This window comes from Cuculus canorus, chromosome 1 (genome assembly GCF_017976375.1).
Source record: "Cuculus canorus isolate bCucCan1 chromosome 1, bCucCan1.pri, whole genome shotgun sequence".
NCBI lineage: Eukaryota > Metazoa > Chordata > Aves > Cuculiformes > Cuculidae > Cuculus > Cuculus canorus.
The window spans coordinates 61,840,807-61,858,207 of NC_071401.1; the positions used below are offsets into that span (position 1 = coordinate 61,840,807).

The 17,401-nt window shown below is 38.4% G+C and overlaps 1 protein-coding gene across 1 annotated transcript in view; it reads left to right on the forward strand.

Moving 5' to 3' along the window:
* Positions 1-736: 736 nt before the first annotated feature.
* Positions 737-17,401, forward strand: part of LOC128851278 (uncharacterized) — a 400,971-nt gene continuing 384,306 nt past the window's right edge. Inside the window, exon 1 of the mRNA XM_054059110.1 lies at positions 737-1,029. Coding sequence (XP_053915085.1) covers positions 921-1,029 — 109 coding nt within the window. The 5' untranslated portion in view covers positions 737-920. The remainder of the gene's footprint in view (positions 1,030-17,401) is intronic.

Below are 17,401 nucleotides of genomic sequence, written 5' to 3' on the forward strand. Positions count from 1 at the left end.
ACAGACCCTTAACTATAGTAGCATGAACAGCACTGCTATAATTCCTGGGTGAACTTTGTCCCTGGATGTGTGTTTTTGGAGTGTGCCGGGGTGACATTCAGCCTCTACATTCATTTTTATGATAATTCAGAGTAAATTGTGGTGCAATAAACTCTTCAAGCCTGTCTTTCTTGTGAAAGCCATGAATCAATCAGCTGCAGGCTTTTTTGGGTCTTTTCAATGTATAGTGATCATTTAGATTTGACATGCATTGTGAGACCTTGGCTTAGCTCCTCTCTATGGTCTGTCATTAATTCCAGCCTTTACTGTTCTGAAGTACAGTGAAGGATGACTGAGAAATCATTGCCCCTCTTCAGCTCTGTTATTGCACAAAATAGCAGCGCAATAATTTTTTGTCAATGTTTTACTCTAAAAGCTTTCTACATCAGTTTTGAAAAGGAAGCAATAAAGCCCATTCAATGGTATGAATAAAAATCCTTTGAGGTTTAGGCGCAGGGCTGCTTTTCTTCAGCTGGTAATCAAATTGGAGCTAAAATGAAATTGAGTTTTCTTATGAAAATAGCCTTTGTTGCTGGGAAGGCTGGTAATTCATAAACAATAACCTGCTCTTTTGTGTGGATAATAATATATTCATGTTCTTTCAATAGGGTAAAAGCCAGACCTAGTGCATTATGGTACAGTAAAAATAGCAGAAGGAGCTTGCTGGAATAATCTTGAAGAAGAAATGTAGCATTCGGTGACTTAAGCTTTCAGCTCCCATCTGAAATTGTACTTTGCTTTTATTTGCGAGCTGGGTTTTAGTTGTTGATTTGTTGCCGCTATACAATATTTGGTTAATTGTGGAAGATCTCAAGCTGTGCTCATCACTGCTCCTGCGAAGGCTGCTGCCAGCTGCTAGAAACAGAGCCTGCTGCTACAGGATGTACACTATTCACAGGAGCAGCCTCTCAGCGCTGATTATCACTGAAGAGTTCCCAGCTCTCCATCACTCTGCTCCCTGCACGCAACCGGACTGCCGAGCACGGGGAGGTAGGCTGCCTGCCCTCTCTTCAGGGTAAGGGTAAAGGCGTGCAGTGGGGCTGTGGAGAGCGCTGTGGGTGAACTTGTCTGGGGATTTTCCAAGCACTGGTGGGGAAACTGGCTCCCAGTTCCTGGGAGGACGGTGTGGGCTCAGTCACTTTGGAGCTGAGCAGGAGGACGTGAGAGGCAAAGAGTGAGGATTTCCAAGTGCACTGCAAGATGCTCTTGGAAATGATGCCTTGTGTTTGGTGGTTTTTGCTAACTAGCTGGGCGATCCTTGGGAGATTCGATCCAGCACTGGTACTCATTGGTGTTTCAGGTGTACCTTGTTGCCATTCCTGTGTTTTGTGTCTCAATGCAAGGGGCATTGGTGGATGATGCTTCCCAGACAGGTTATGGGAGAAAAGGCAAGAGGCTGGCAGAAAAGTCTGGGAGCATGTCCTGTTTGTAGCGACTCTTTTTTTTTTGCCTCACCTCTTGGGAAGTGGAGGGTAAACTTCACTCTGAGTACCTGAAATTACCTCCCTCCCCCTCCTCTCCACCAGTGTGTGCTTTTAAATTGTTGATAGCTTTGATAGTCTTGAGTTCTGAGTGATGTTAAAAAAAAATTGCATGCAGACACAGGCATGCAAAAATGCTGATTTGGGGTCTGTTTATGTGTAAAATGCAGATTTGATCAGTCTTATTGGCACTGAGGTGAGAGACTGCTTCAGGATTTAGTTTGATTTTGACTAACGTCCCTGCCTGGCCACAGAAGTAATACTAGTAAGCACTTGTCAGAGTGCTTGGGGAGATGCAGCATGAGACATGGTAGCAGGTCAAAACTGTGCTGTTACTTGTGGATTTCAGTTGCAGGGAGGACTAGAGGACAGACTGTGTCTTGATGGCAAATTGGAAGCAGATTTGCACAGGGCTTTCTTACAGTGAAAGGGTTTGTAATCCAGAATCTGCAAACCCCAATCTTTTTGACCAAAATAAGGAATGGATTAATAGCAGGTGTATTGTTCTCCTCATAAACTTTCCTAAGGCTTTGGCAAAGTTTTTAAAAAAACAAACCAGAACATACCCATGGCAGATAGAAAGTAAAGGAGAATGTAAAGTGCAAAGGCTTACAATGGGAAATATTTTCTAAATAGCATTGAAGTTAGATCTGTACCATATGCAAGGCTGTCTTGAGGCAGTGGAATAGGTTTTTATTCATTTTTAACAGTGAAATTACATGCTTAACAAAAGGAACTTTTAAAGGCACAGTGGTAACTGACAGTCAAAGCAACATATGTCATTATCCAATTAGTACACAGAAGCGTGTTTTTATTATTCACTTAACATACCTCTGTGTTTGGCTCTCAGAAATACGATGTTTTATTTCTCCAAGTGTTTTAAGACTGGTATGTGTTTTACTGCCGTAATTGGAGTAATATTTTTGCACGACATGTATTTATACCTTTGTTTCTCACCAGATTAGCTCTGTTTAGAAGAAAATTTCTGAAATGAAAAAAGTGATTTTTTTTGGGTAAATGCTGATTAGACAAAATGTAGCATGCACTCAATTCCAGTTTTCTTCATGAAAAAAATCTGCTCTATGTTAAATCAAAGTTGAATTGAGGTAAATAATATTGCTTGTGTTTAAAGGAATGATGATATAATGAAATTTTCAAGTGCATTTGAATGAAATCTATCTTAGCATATAATAGAGCATTTGTTGGTACTTACTAATGTGAGGACCCAGAGTTTATTCAACAGAACCACTCTTTATGTTTTGTTGAAACATAAACTACTTAGCAATGTGGTGTTGGCATTTATTTCATTGGGACGCTAGTTAACTGGAAGATGTGGTTGTGACTTCAGCATTTTAATTACAGGCTTAGGGGAGCTGTGGTGCATTGTATTATCAGAGTTCTTCAGGAGCAAACATTTCGGTTGTAGTTAGTGCTGTTATCCAAGCACCAAATAGGTCAAATAGGTATAACAAGTTTTCTGGAGAGTCCATGTTGCCTACAGCTTTAGAAAGAACAGTTTTTCTTCCCTTACTGTATTTAAATAAGATTTAGTGAATGTGTTTGGAGTATGTTTCTTAAGGTTTCTGATACTGGATTCACCTTTTGTCATGGAAATGCATGCTTTGTTCTGAGATTCATGCGGAAAGGATGCTTTACTTAGGTATATGGTTCTCTAAAGAAGCTCTGGTATGTGCATAAACCTCCACAAAAACAGTGTCAGTCTTTAAATTTCACTAATGTTAGATTGTTCCCATACTGATGGCACTGGAGTGGGACAGTTGTATACTGAAGTGTAATCTTTCCATGAAATAACTGTTAGTGTATCTCATACTATTCTGTTATTTGGAAGTATTAAGAATTATGAATAATTACAGAGTAGTGAAACCCTAAGACCTTGAAACTAATTTCTTGGTGCCTATATTGGACTATAATATAAATATGATGTTTAGCAATGTTAATTTCATGTACCATTGTAACTCGCAACAGTTGATATTTTCAATAGCAATTAGCACTTGTAAGTTCACAGAAGAACACATTTCCAGTCTGTGCAGTCACAAATTACATGCTGCTTATTACAACACACAAATTAAAGTTGTACACTATTGACAAAGTTGGTTAATAATGCACTATATGTTTGTCTTGAAATTTTAACTATCTGCTCATGCTGGAGCATGAATTCTTTACTGACTATGGATTTCCCCACAGATATAAGGCAAACAATTTTATTGGAATTATTTTGCAATAAAAAGAAAGTTCCAAGCATTGCAGACAATAAGGTAATCAAGAGCCTGTAAAATCTGTAGTCAACAAAATATTGGTATACTTAGGTTTGACATATTTTATGTAATGAATGCATCCCACCACTGGGAAAAAAAAAAAGGTGACCTTGAAGAAAAGAAAATAAACAAGGTGGATAAAGATCAAATCAGTCTAAATGTGAGAACTTTTAAATGTATTTATAAACATTCACTTTCTCTGTGCTAACTAATTAAATTTTTCTGCCTTGCTTTTCAAGAAGTTCATGGTCACCTTGGCTGTGTTTACATCTATTTTTTGTGTTTTAAAAGATTATTTGATAAAATCATATCTCGATAATTTATTAATATTAAAATTCTGTTGTTAGTTAGAACAGATCTGACACCAGGCTGATCTGATAGGTTTTTAGATGTGTAAAAACAATACTTAAGAAGAAAAATGTGTTAAGGGATTCCCATCAATTCTGATGATAATGAAGGTCACAAATTGCAACCCATATCTTGTGGGTGAATGTCTGTAGAGTCCTGTTTGATGAATCTTCCTACTTTTATGCTTCCAATTCTTATGTTTGCTTAATATTTGTAGATTTTAGTTAAATGTTGCACTTTATGTAAATTGCAGAGATAAAAGTTCAGAGTGGCACAAAGTTTTAGTACTTTCATGTCTGTCTCTACTTCAGTCCTTGAAAACTAAGAGCTTTTTGGGGGGGTCACTTTTTCTTTTCTACTCAAATATAAGGTTAGCAGATTTCATTTTCTATTGCCTTCTCAGCTTTAAATGCACTCTGCCTTATTGGTGTACTTGAATCCACGTGGTGCGTACAAAATGAAAAGCTTCAAATATTTTTCTTAAGACATCCAGGAAGAGCTCTGTAAGCAAGGCTTTGCTTTCCAAAGCTCCTGCTTTGAACAGTCAGCAGTTATAAACACACCCTTACTTTCTCATTCTGAAACGTGGCCAGAAAAAAAGAGCAGATCTTTAATGTGAGTGGCCCCTTGTTTAGTACTTTGCAATTTCTCTGGTGATTTCAGATGTAGGTAAAAACCAGTGGCTGACATAGCAGCTGCATTGCAGTTGGAAGCCCAGGGCATCTTCAAGGTTAGATTATGAAACTGGGGTGGGGGGTGGAAGAAATGCTGTCTGGGCGCAGCAGGTTTCTGGGGCCATGGGCAACCCTACAAATGCTAGTGGTGTAAACGTATAAAAAGCCCCCGCTTCAACTGTAGGGAGTTTTAAGTCACTTTGCACAGCTGTGAAGAATCGGGCTTAGATATTTAAGGAAGTAAATTCTCAATCAAATGATCTTTCAAAATATTTCTGGCATCCTCTCTGATGCCACTGGGCAGAGACAACACATGCTACAAAATCAGACCAAGAGTAATTGGGTATGTTGAGTACATACGTACAGGAGCAAATAGAAATTGGCAGCTCTTTGGAATCTGGAGAAGTCTCCCACACAAGATCACACAAGATCAAACAATTAAAATTTTTTTGCTAAATTTACTTGTGCCTTTGTGATAGACCATATTTTTTTTCTTTTTTTCTCCCTCCCACCCCCCAATGGATTTTCTTTTTCCTCACTGGTTTTCTTACCTCACAAATAATTTGATCTTCTCTCGATTTTAACTTATCATTGCTCAAAGCACTGGTCCAGATTCCCCCAGAGCATTCCATTACTAACAAATATCTGTAACTAATTTGAAATCAGATCTGTGCTAGTGCAAAGGTGATGGGAAACACTAGGAAATAAACTCTGCTCTTAGAGCATAGTGCTAGCTTTGTAAAAGTTTTTACTTTTTTTTATTGTCAAATGCAAAAGCATTGAAGTTGACCAACTTTTTTGCTCCCTAAGCCAGCCATGATTATTAGCATTAAGGTAATCTATAAATAATTATGTTCTCACTGCTGCACTGAAGGCAATAAAATAGCAGCCATCTCAGAATAATTGGAGCAAGAAGAAACTGGTACATCCACCACATAGTACTATAGCAAAAGGAAAACTTTTAAGGGCAAACATTATTCTAAGTGTTATGGATAATCATCTTCATGGTCTTGACTTCATAGGACATATGAAGTAATAAACAGCCAACCTCAGACTCTTATATAAGCTTTTTCTATACATGGCTTAAACTGAGAAAAGAGCACAGCTTCTACTTCCACGAATCAGCAAAGATACAAAACTTACAGAGTTACAAAAATGTAATTTCAGTCTCCCTGGGAAATGGAACATCCAGCTGCAAAGCATTCATAAAGTACATCAAATACTTCATATCCCATAGCAGCTAGTAAAGCATGTCTTGATTTATCTATTTGAGAGCTCATCTCCGATGTCTCTTTGGAGCCCATCTTAGTCTTTCATCAAGGCCTTTCATAGAAGTTTTTAACCATATTGGAAATGTGAAAATGTTGCTTTAGAATGATATTGGAAATGTGACATTTTATGGCTTTAATTGAGATTTTTTCATGAAATCAATACAAACATGCCAATAAATGTTAAAGGATAAATGATGTTGCACTTTAAACTTGCTTTATTAAGCTGTGTTGCAAATACCTAGAATGGATAATGGATTATCACTTCATAAGGTGACATAACTTTACAGAAACAATTAAAATAATCTGAAAGTTTGTAAGAAGATTCACTGTGATGAGTTTTTAAAACAAACTGAACATTTTTAGCAGGTCTTCAAACTATAACAGTACTTCGAATGAGATTCTGCTGCCTGTTGTCTTAAACAAAGCATTGCAGTACCTAACATCAACTAATACTCTCATTAGTCTAATAGAATAAGAATGTGAGAGCTGAGTTACTCAGAATTAGAAGTATGCATCAGAGACTGACATTGCTGGCATCCCTTTCAATCTTGAAGTTTGAGTGCAGATGTCCTGGGCTGATTGGATATAAAAAACAGTCTGGTCGATACAGATCTCTAATCTAATAAGAACCTCGCCACTTAAGGTCAATTTGAGGAGAACAATTTCTGTTTTGTATTTGCTGTGAAAGAACATTTTGCTGAAGCTTCTGCCTCAAAATCTCAACGCTAACCTGAATCCAGAACAGATCAACACTTTTGCAGTACTAAGTGGAAAAAAAATCCCACTTTTTGAGTGTCTGAGTTTTTATCCTCCTGAAAAATTGTGCTTGTGAATCAGCTTTTTGATGTCAACCCACTCCACAGTAGCACTAGTACATCACCCTATAGAAATTCTGTCTAGTTAGGTATTTGTAGTGAAACTTGTATGAGTAGGAGAAAGAGGGCATTGATCCTCTTTCAGTATGCTTCTCAACGTTGAATGCAGAGCTTAGAAATATGAACTTTGCAGTTATTTTTAAAAGTAAACCCAACCCAAGTATTTAATTTAGTAAGGGAGTTTACTATTTAGAACACTGAACTTGCTTTGTCCTTTGAGATCAAGCTTTTGTGCGTGTAAAGGCTGCCTTGGATGGTAGCACAGCAAAAGGAAAATATTGTTCAAAGAAGCAGAGTCTTTAAGCTGCAAGAGTCTGTGGTTTCAAAATAATGGCCTGGCTGAAAGTAGGAGTGTTTCTGTGTACAGAGAACCTGAACCAAAGGACACATATGGTGATGAGAGCCTGCTGACAGTTCCACCAGAAGCCACTGCAGAAACTCGCAATGCTATGCACGATGTGTTCTGCGAACTTTTACAAACTTCCTGTCGTGTTCTTGGAGAACATGCCTTTTCATGGGCATTACACATCACTCTGGGGATGTGCTGCGTGTTTCTAAAGACAGCCTCTACCTGGTGTGATCAGATGTGCTCAAGCAGAGTACTCATAGTAACATTCATCATACCAACAACATGTGGTAAGTAGTGCAGACTTGGGCAGGTAGTCAGTGACATCATGTCACTACACAGTCTGGGACTGGAAAGTAAATTCCAAAATACCACTGAATAGAGCATGAAAGACTGCTTGAGCTTTATAACACAGGGAGGGAACGTGTTAATTCTGTTTGTGATAGATTAGCTGTATTCATTTTCCATGTAACTGGCAGAGGGTGGTAGTTGCAGTACAAAAGTGACAGAGAATGAAATCCTTGCATTAGTGGATTTATCTCTGGCGAGAGCGTTGGGCTTGTTGTTGGAAGGATGGATGTAACTGTTATCTTTTGTGTTGTAAAAATATATGTGAATTTAAAGCCTATGAGCTCTTTTCCTTTTTCAGCTTGGGAAAGTCACCAGTGACTATTTTCCTGGGTAATGTTGATAAACAGAAATGCATTGAGACTAACTGTTCATAAGGGATAGCCCATGGCACAATCATATGTGCTAATAATTTACAACTGCTGTCATTCCAGACTGGCTATGACTTAGAAACCTAAAGATAGAAAGATATTTGTTCAGTTGCTAAGCTCGAGCACCTGTCACATGCTGTAGCGACTCTGTTATCTGGAAACTACATTTCTAATCTGAATGTCCAGGGGACATTACGTTACACATGATTTTCATTCTAGCATTGTACAATAATGTGTCTCTCAGCAGATGAACAGCTAATGTCCTACACTCTGTTGAAGCTGACTGTAAAAAGCAGTGATGACCCTTGCCAGTTCTTCTTGGTAGTGTGTCATGTGGATGCTGACCTTGTGTGGCAGTGACATTTCATCATTTTTTGTGTAAGGTCTGGGTAGAGGAGACTGACTGGCTACATGGGAATTAGTATTCACAAGGAGACCAACGCATGTGTGGATTGTGTAGCACCATCCTTACACAGGAGCTGCCTCGTGGCACTTGGGGGAAAATACTGATCATTTACTTTGTGATGGATCCTTATGTACTGATAAGAAAATGCTCTCAGGCTTACTTCCTTCTAAGATTGTCAAAAAAAGAAAGGAAAGTCTGTTTTCCTGCCTGACTTCAACTCAGGGGAAAGGCATAGACAGCAAGCACACAAAAGTTGATGAAAAAGGAAACAATATTTTCTCTAAATCAGGACAATCTCCTCCTTTTCCCTTGCTCTTTCTTCTGTTGCTGACCTTATCTCCTGGCAAAGATGTTTTGGGATCCTTTAAGCTCTACAGGGATTAGCTTCTTTTTATGTTATAGCTTCTTCCTTTCAGCAAAGGAAGAGGACAAATCTCTACACTGTTTTTCTCCCGTTCGAATTCTCTTGTCTTTCTAGACCCTTAGGCTGTTGATGATCTTGTTTGACTCTGAACTCACGCTGTGTCATCTCTAACCTGCTGGGAAGATGCTGTCGTTTAGGGCTCTGCAGTTAGATCTTTAGCTTCTTTGATGTATTTGGGGGCATGAGCTTCTGGAGTGTCTTCAGATGGTCTTTGATAGCAAGAAGAGCACTTTTTCATGTTACTGACTCATACTCAGATGAAGGATGGAGCTCTGCAGAAGTGGGTTTCTGGCTTGTACAGGGCCATGAATCTATGAGGTACCAGGTTCAGGATGTTTGTCTTACAGACTTGATACAAAGGCCTTTGTTTTAATGCAGTTACAAGTCAAGCATGCCTACTTTGGGCTTACATTAGGATGTTATTAAGCTTGAAGCACAATTTAGCACTTCAAGTAAACACTAAGCATGTTTCAGCTGATGCATCTGCTAGAAATGCTGGCACGCAGGGCTTTGAAGTAAATTCAAAGAAGAAAGGTCATATATTAAATCAACAAATACTCTTTTGAGTGAACAAAGCAACTGAATGGGTTGTCTGCAGAAAGTTTTAACAGGGAAATTATTTGCAATGTGACATCTCTCAGTAAATGAGTACTCGGGGAAAAAAATCTCCAAATCACCAGTCTCATAATATTTTCTTTAAGCAGGCTTTTAAAAAAAGACATGTTTAAGTATTGGAAGCATTTTGGATGGCTGGCCAGCCGTCACGGCAAACGGTCCATAGAAACAATGAGAAAGTCTTTTTTTCCCCATATGTCTGTTTTCACATTTTAGTAACAGATTCCTTTTATTCCCTAAACATTGTGAAGAATTGAATACAGATGAAGATGAACATGGTGTCAAAGGGGTATCTTGCTGGTAATGTCAGTAAAAACGTGTGCATTTCAAGCTCGTAGGCAGAGGAGTGATTGTGAATGAGCTTATGGGTACTCCCGTATTCCAGCAGCTATACTCATATATATGACATGCTAAAGGTGCAGGCATGGTCACCAGTATCTTGTTGCTTCTCAGGGAGCCTTCTTACTCATTCTTTATGTGTTGCCATGTGGTTTGTGAAGATTCTGTGGATACTTACTCTGTAACTGACCTGAAGAATATGTTGGGAGCTGAGAAATTTATTTAAGACAGCTATCTAATGAAGATAAAATTAAATGTTTAAAATTGCTTTTCTGGTTTGTATTGCCATTTGTCTTAAGCGAAGCATGTAAATGATGTATACATACATGTAAATGTATGTACCCTTTAGGATACATCATTTACAAGTATCACATCTTCAGATGTGTTTCATGTTATGCCAGAAACTACTGCTATTTCGTTGCAGAGTAAAACCTGCTCATTTCTCTTCATTTGTTAATATGCATTTGTCAATGAAAAATGTTTTCTCTAATGAACCTCATATCTTCTTCAATCAAAAATACCTGATTAAAACAGCTAAAGGGCATAAATACACAATCTCCTAGCTTGCTCTTCATTGAGACTGGATGATCTCGTGACCTTCTACTTTTGAAGGAAAATGGATGTGGGCAAATGATTCCTTAGAATCAGCTTTATTCTAAGGGTACTTTCACAAGGTGTAGCTATTGTATTCCTTCATAACTTGAAGATAAGCAGTATCACCATATTTTCACACATATTAGTCTGATGGTGCTAACTTTTTAACCACTTCTCTATGAAATACACGATGAAACACCGCAAAAGTTAGAAACAATTACCTGTGGCTTTTAAACGGAACTGTGTTACAACTAACAGTAGGAATATTCCTGAAATGTTTTCATTTTCATCAAGTTTTTATTTCATCAAGTTTAAGATTAAACAAAATAAACCACATGATCCAAAAATGATAGTTTAATGGCTGTTTTAATTAGTAAACAGCCAAGTTATTAAAATAATCGGTAAATCTAATATATTACTTGCAAAGATATTATTTCAGGAAGTATAGGTACCCTACACTCAGTTGTAATTATTACAGAAAGATAATATCCACAATATCTGTAAGATGACACTAAAAAATAATTAAGGAACATATGAAATACTATGCTTGGGATCTTATTTCTTTTGGTCTATGTTTACAAAGTCCTTTATTCAATTGCAGCAGAAGCTGCATTTTCACACTATAAAAGCAACACGGAATTTTATTTCTTATGCCTGAGTGTTTCAGCAGATATGGAGTTTTAGCTTTCATGAACATTTGAAAATGCAATGTAAACAAGTTCTGGAAGTGGATACTTGACAGTAATATCTCAACAGTTTGAGTACTTGTGTAGTGTGCTGTTACTTTGCTCTTCTATAATTCTTGGAAAACTTGGGTTTATGGATGTAGGCAATTTTTTAAATAATTTCACATCTATAGTGGATTTTCTGTACAGATTATCTTTGCTTATAAATAGGGTTTTACTCTATTTTGATAAGAAAGGATAATGATTATTTGTAACATCTGCTCTCTACCTCTGCACAGTGGCTCATTTATATTTGATTTTGACATATATGAGCAGCGGTTGTTAAAATTTGAGAAAGTGACTTGTGAAAACCATGCACTTACATAGTAGTAATTTTAAAGATGAAATGGCTTAATCGTCTGTCTTAATAATTTTTGGTAGCAAAGGGAATGAGTTCATTAGGCACATGAGACTTCACTTCTGCAAACACTACTTGTTTTTTAGGAGGTGAAGAGTCATGATTACTGATGATTTCTCTTTGTTCAGCACAAGAACGTGTTTGCAAGCCCGAGGCCTAATTCTGCACTCTAATGTCTCAGCTGAAGGTAGCAGAAAGCTTGCTCACTGAGGGCTGCTGAAATGAAGCATTCTTTTCCATTGTAAGTTTTTAATTTTTTCTGCAAATGCAGTGTATTGTAAAGATTAATAAGCCATTCATAGATTTTTTGGAGGTACTAGTCTCTCTTTTATAAGAAAGTTTTCTCTCAGTTGTTCTTACACAAAAGTCTCCTTGCCATTACATGGTAGCTCTTTGAATGATGCACAAAGCAGAGTTCACCTACAAGAAAAATCATTGTTTCCAGATGTGAGGAATTTTCAAAACTTAGCATTACAGACAAAAATCCCAGGAGACTGTAAGCTTTCATCTCTTGCTGGCCTTAGTGCCAGGGGAATTTCTCTGCAGAACCTTGAGACTCCTTAGTAACAAACAAGAATTGCCAGGCATTCACAGTCAGGGTGCCACGTATTCCTCTTGTGGGGCTGGTCTTGAAAGTTGAGACTCAAACTGATGAGTGTAAATAATTATAAATAGTTCATAGAAATATTGTAGATGTTAAATTGAAATATTTAAAGGGAATAGCATAAAAATCATCATCATAATAATCAGGACTGCTCTTGTTTTATGAGCTATGTCTGTATTCTTATGTTCTTCATTTTGTTTTTAGTAGAACAGTTTGAACATTGATGAATAGGGAGTTTTGCATCCAATACAGAATTTTTATGCAAACCTATGCATTAAAGTTGTAATAAAATTGATATAAAAAGTTGACAACCCCATTACTGTTCTGGTGTCCGGTCAGTTACTGACACTCACAGGGAAACAGAGCTGTGCAGCCCCTACTGCAGTCTCTAATGTCCTTGTTTCAGCTGGGGTAGGGTTAATTTTCTTCCTAGTACCTGGTATAGTGCTGTGTTTTGGATTTAGGATGAGAATAGTGTTGATAACACACCAATGTTTTGGTTCTTGCTGAACAGTGCTTACACAAATTCAAGAAATTTTCAGCTTCTCATACCATCATGCCAGCTGGGGGGGACGGGTGCACAAGAAGCTGGGACGGGACACAGGCAGGACCGCTGACCTAAACTGTCTAAAAGGGTACTCCATACCATATATTGTCATGCTCAGCGTATAAATTAGGAGGAAATTGATTGTGGAGCCACTACTCTGGGACTGGCTGGACATTGGTTGGTTAGTGGTGAGCAATTGTTTTTCATTCACATCACATGTCTTTCTTGGCTTTTGTATCTCTGTCTTTTTGTTATTTTAACATTTTTTTACAATTTTATTATTATCATTGTCATGACCATTATCATTGTCATTATTGTTAGGATTGTTTCAGTTATTAAACTGTTCTTATCTCAACCTACGAGTTTCCTCACTTTCACACTTCTTATTCTCTCCCCCATCCCACCAGGGGTGGGGAGGTGAGTGAGGAGCTGTGTGGTGCTTAGTTGCCGGCTGGGGTTAAACCACAACACCAAGGCAGGTACTTTTTTTGTCTGTGGTTAGAGAAGTCGTGTTAGTGTTATAGAGTGGTTTTAGTAAGAAAAGAATCTTGAAACCAATGTATAGTGATGAAGAAGGAGGTTTGATGAAGCATATTTTATTGTAAAGCTGTTCCCCTGGTGTTCACTTCTGCTAACTACTGCTCATATTAGCTTTTCACAGCTTTTTATAGTGTTGGAAAACTCTTTCACCTGCTTTCAGGTTGAAGTAAAGCTCTACTGTATTATCTGGTCTTCTCTGTCTTGAAGTGTGAAAAGTTTTCATGCTTAACTCTTTAGAGTCATGTAGGAGTTCACTTTTAATCTTCTGGTTTGTTCTCTGCTTCCCTGGCAGAGTTGTCAGAGTTTGGGTGATTGACTAGGATTCAGTCTTGGAGAGTATTGATTGCACAGAAGTATCTATGGACTGTATGAAAACAGAGGAAAAACTATCATGCAAGTGGTATTATCCTGTTGTGAGGCATCAAGGATAAAACTGAAGATGGAGGGCTATGCTGAGATGCAATCCTTGTTCTCAGACCTAGAAGAGGTTGGAGAATATGTTAAAGCACTGAACTCTATATGTTTCAAAGACTTAATGAAATAAGTCCCTCTTTGTGCACTTCAGTAACATCTGAATTGACTATTTGCTGTAGTGGATTGTCTTAAAGGCAGTTTGGTTAGCAAGTCAGCATGCAGCGTTCCGAGACAGGTGGCAAGCAGGTGGCACGGTGGCAATTGAAGATGTGAGAAGGCTAGAACTGTGATTAAGTATGTAGCTAGACAAAAAGTCCTCATGTGAGAGAGTATTAGACTGATTTGTGTGAGCATGAAACTAACAGATTCGTTGTCTAGAAAGGCTAGGAGAACCCAGTGAAATGGAAATAAAGTCCCGTGTGATGTAAGGTGAAAACCAGCAGAAAGATAACTTGACACCATAGTGCTTAAACTCTTATGGCTCTCTTCTGCCCCATCCCCAGCTTCACTGTAGAAAAGTGAAGTTTGCGAGGGTTTTTAAAAACTTTAGAGCTTAGTAACCTCCTGTCCCCTTTTCCTTTGTGGTGTTGTACATGATTTTTGAGGGGCATTTGCTTACCAATGTGTTGCTGAGGTTGGCCTGAGGTAAGATACTTTAGAAATCTTTTTGTCACTGAAATGCTGTGATTTGTGACTGAGGAAATGCCTCATACACTGCTGTGCTCAGCCTCTCCTCATTAGACAGATGCTCCAAGTCCTTCATCATCTTTGTGGCTCTTTTCTATACTCACTCCAGTAAGTCCATGTCTTTTTTGTACTGGGCAGCCCAGCACTGGACCCAGTACTCCAGGTGTTTCTCATGAATGGTGAGGTAGAAAGGAACAATCACCTGTCATTACCTGTTGTCAACCCTTCCCTAATGCAGCCCAGAATGAGAATATTTTCCAAAAGTAACAGCAATAGTGAATCATTAGTCCAATATTTGGCAGTGGCAGAAATATTCTCATCATTATGGTGAAGTAATGTTTTAAAAGCTCTTTCACTTTACTGCTGCTTCAGGTGCATACACCTATATAAGCCTGTTTACGGATGCTTATTAGTGTTAGGTGGAAGTATTGTAATGAAGTGGATATAACGAGCTTGTACTGGAAAGTGTGCTAGAAGTAGAAAGCTGTTTGTCTTTCTCTGGGTATACACAGCAAGGCACAAATGCAGGCCATGTCAATGCGTAGCAGCTGCATCTTGTATGTTCTCTCAGACTCCTCTATGTGGTAGAGAAGCCAGTGATTTTGATTTTTACTTTCCTGTGCTGATTATATGCTAGTAAAACTTCCAGGAAATCAATGGACTTACATGGGTGCAAAACACAGTATAGCAGATTGCTCAGCTGTCCCCTTAGTTTCCACTGGAAGCATCCTGGTGCTGTCAGCATTGTGGGACTGAGAGGATATAGTCTGTCTACCTTAATTTCTTAAATTAATTCTAAGCACTTATAATTAAATGTAAGTCTATCTTGAACAGAAGGGCATGAAAGGCAGTTTTGGATTCATCAGAACATAGATATCAGTCCAGCTGCAATAATGAGGCCAGATGTCTGAAAGAAAATGACCTCCAAGTAGATGTGTGCTCACACTGGTCTCCTGGGAAACTGTGAAACAAGTGCAGTATTTATATACGAAACAGGTCTTGACTCTGTTGACAGTGTTTGGCCACTTCTTTTGCAAAACCGGAATGTGCAGCTAACATAATTTACAATCATACGATGAAGAGCAATATTTTGAAAGAAGGTTTACAGTGCTTTGAACTCTGAAAGCATATAGAACAAAGCAACTTTTGAAAAAAACTAGGCAGGAGCTTTTCTGTTGCTGCCATCGTTAGGAGGTGTTTGAATGAATTCCAGCCTTGCTTCTCAAACATTACAGGCTTTTACATCTAGTTACAGATCTGAAGGTTTTTGAAAGGCTTCGTGTTTTATCAAAATATAATACACACAGCAGCCATGGGCACATAACAATATCCCTGCGACATTGAGGAGTAACCTGCGAATGCTCCTCAGAGTCTGTAAAAGATTGAACCTTCATATCTGAGGCCACTGGACAGTAGCATTTCCTCAAAGCACAGCATGTGTAACTGCTGGCTTCCTGGTAGCGTCCAACAGAGAATATTCACTTGTAGAAGAACAGAGGGGATGAACACATGGTTTGGACTCAACAGATTGTGGTTGATTTTTCACAGACCTTTAGAAAGGCTAATTGCAGTTTGGACATCCATTGTGGATGTTTCTGTAGTGATGAACAAACAAGAAAACAGATCTTCACCCACGAAACAAGCAAACTGCTCATAAGTGAAAGATATGATGAAACAGGAAAAGTAGGTGGGGATGAATGATAGAATAGAATAGCAATGAATTTTGCAGGAGACCAAAGTTTTCAGCTCATATTTTGCCTAGTCAATGTCAGGGGAGCATGGTTTTAAGGAGGGATTTGTCAGAGGTGGTGAGAGAGTAAAAAGCCAATAACCACAATTTTGTGCATTGTCAGAAAAAATCCCTACAAAATTAAGACAGCTTGAAAAAGTAGAGGGAAGCACTTCAGAAAGAAGCAAGAAAACTATGGACATCAGCATGTTGTATCAGCCTTAGAAGTAAGACCCCGTTACTGAAGTGATGGAAGTGAGCATGCTGGAAGAGTGGATAGTCAGGATGATGATTTTGAAAGATGGTCCCAGGGATGAGAACAGGTTTAAAGAGGTCTGTGGTGACTGGTGTCAAGAACAGGAAAAGGGAAATTTCTGGAGCTGGGAAAAGAGCTAGAACAAGATGGAGGAAGCGATTTGAAGGTGCGGATTGTCACCAGATACAGAGCTGTTAGAGATACAGTGGGGGCAGGCTCGGTCCGACTTTAAAATAGTGCTGTGTCTGCACAGCCAAGCAATGCCTCAAATAAAACCTCAGGATTTGAGCACATTGAACACAATGTTGTGTTCACAGCAGCAGAGGGACTATAGCAGAATTCAAGTGATTTCATCAAAGACTTGGTAGGATGTAAGGGGAATTCTGTTGCACTCCTGTAATATTACTCCAGTATTGCTAATGTGAAGGAGGGACAGAAGTGCTCAGCATTGCTTAAAATGAAGAGGCATTATGTCCGCAAAATGGTATTTAAGTTAAAAAAGTAAAGATATTAAAGACCACGAAATGTTGGTGTTCCATGGTGTTAGGGCTGTACCAGTCCATCAGAAATACAACTAAGGGACCTCACAGCACTCCTGTGATACAGTAAAGTATTGCTCCTATTAAAAGTGAAAAGAGTAACAGAAAGGATCTTAGCAGCTCAACTGAGCAGAGCACTTGGAAAATACATGAGTGGGGAAGTAGACTCATTGACTTCAACAACATCGCTTTTTCTTAAAGTTACACAGGGACATAAGTGCCTTGCTGAATTGAGAGCCCAAGGGTAGGGATTAGAACTTGTGTTTTCCTGGCTTTCTGCCTGAGCAAAATTGGTTATGCCACACTGATCTTGAAACACAACTTCAGTTTATATTATTTGTAGAGTACTGTGGGGAAATGAAAGCTGGTAAGGCATAATTTTATTTGTATGCTTTGAAATTTTATATTATTATGTATTTTTTGTTGCACTGTAATGAAGCTCTGATTTCCATATTAAAATTAATAAAATGAAAATAATATGAATGCAATATTCTTGCTGAATACACATTGACTAGAGAATGTTTTCATATTATTCCACAGGCATATTTATGACAATCTTTTTCACTCTGTCTTGAGAATGCTGCAGGTCCAAAGG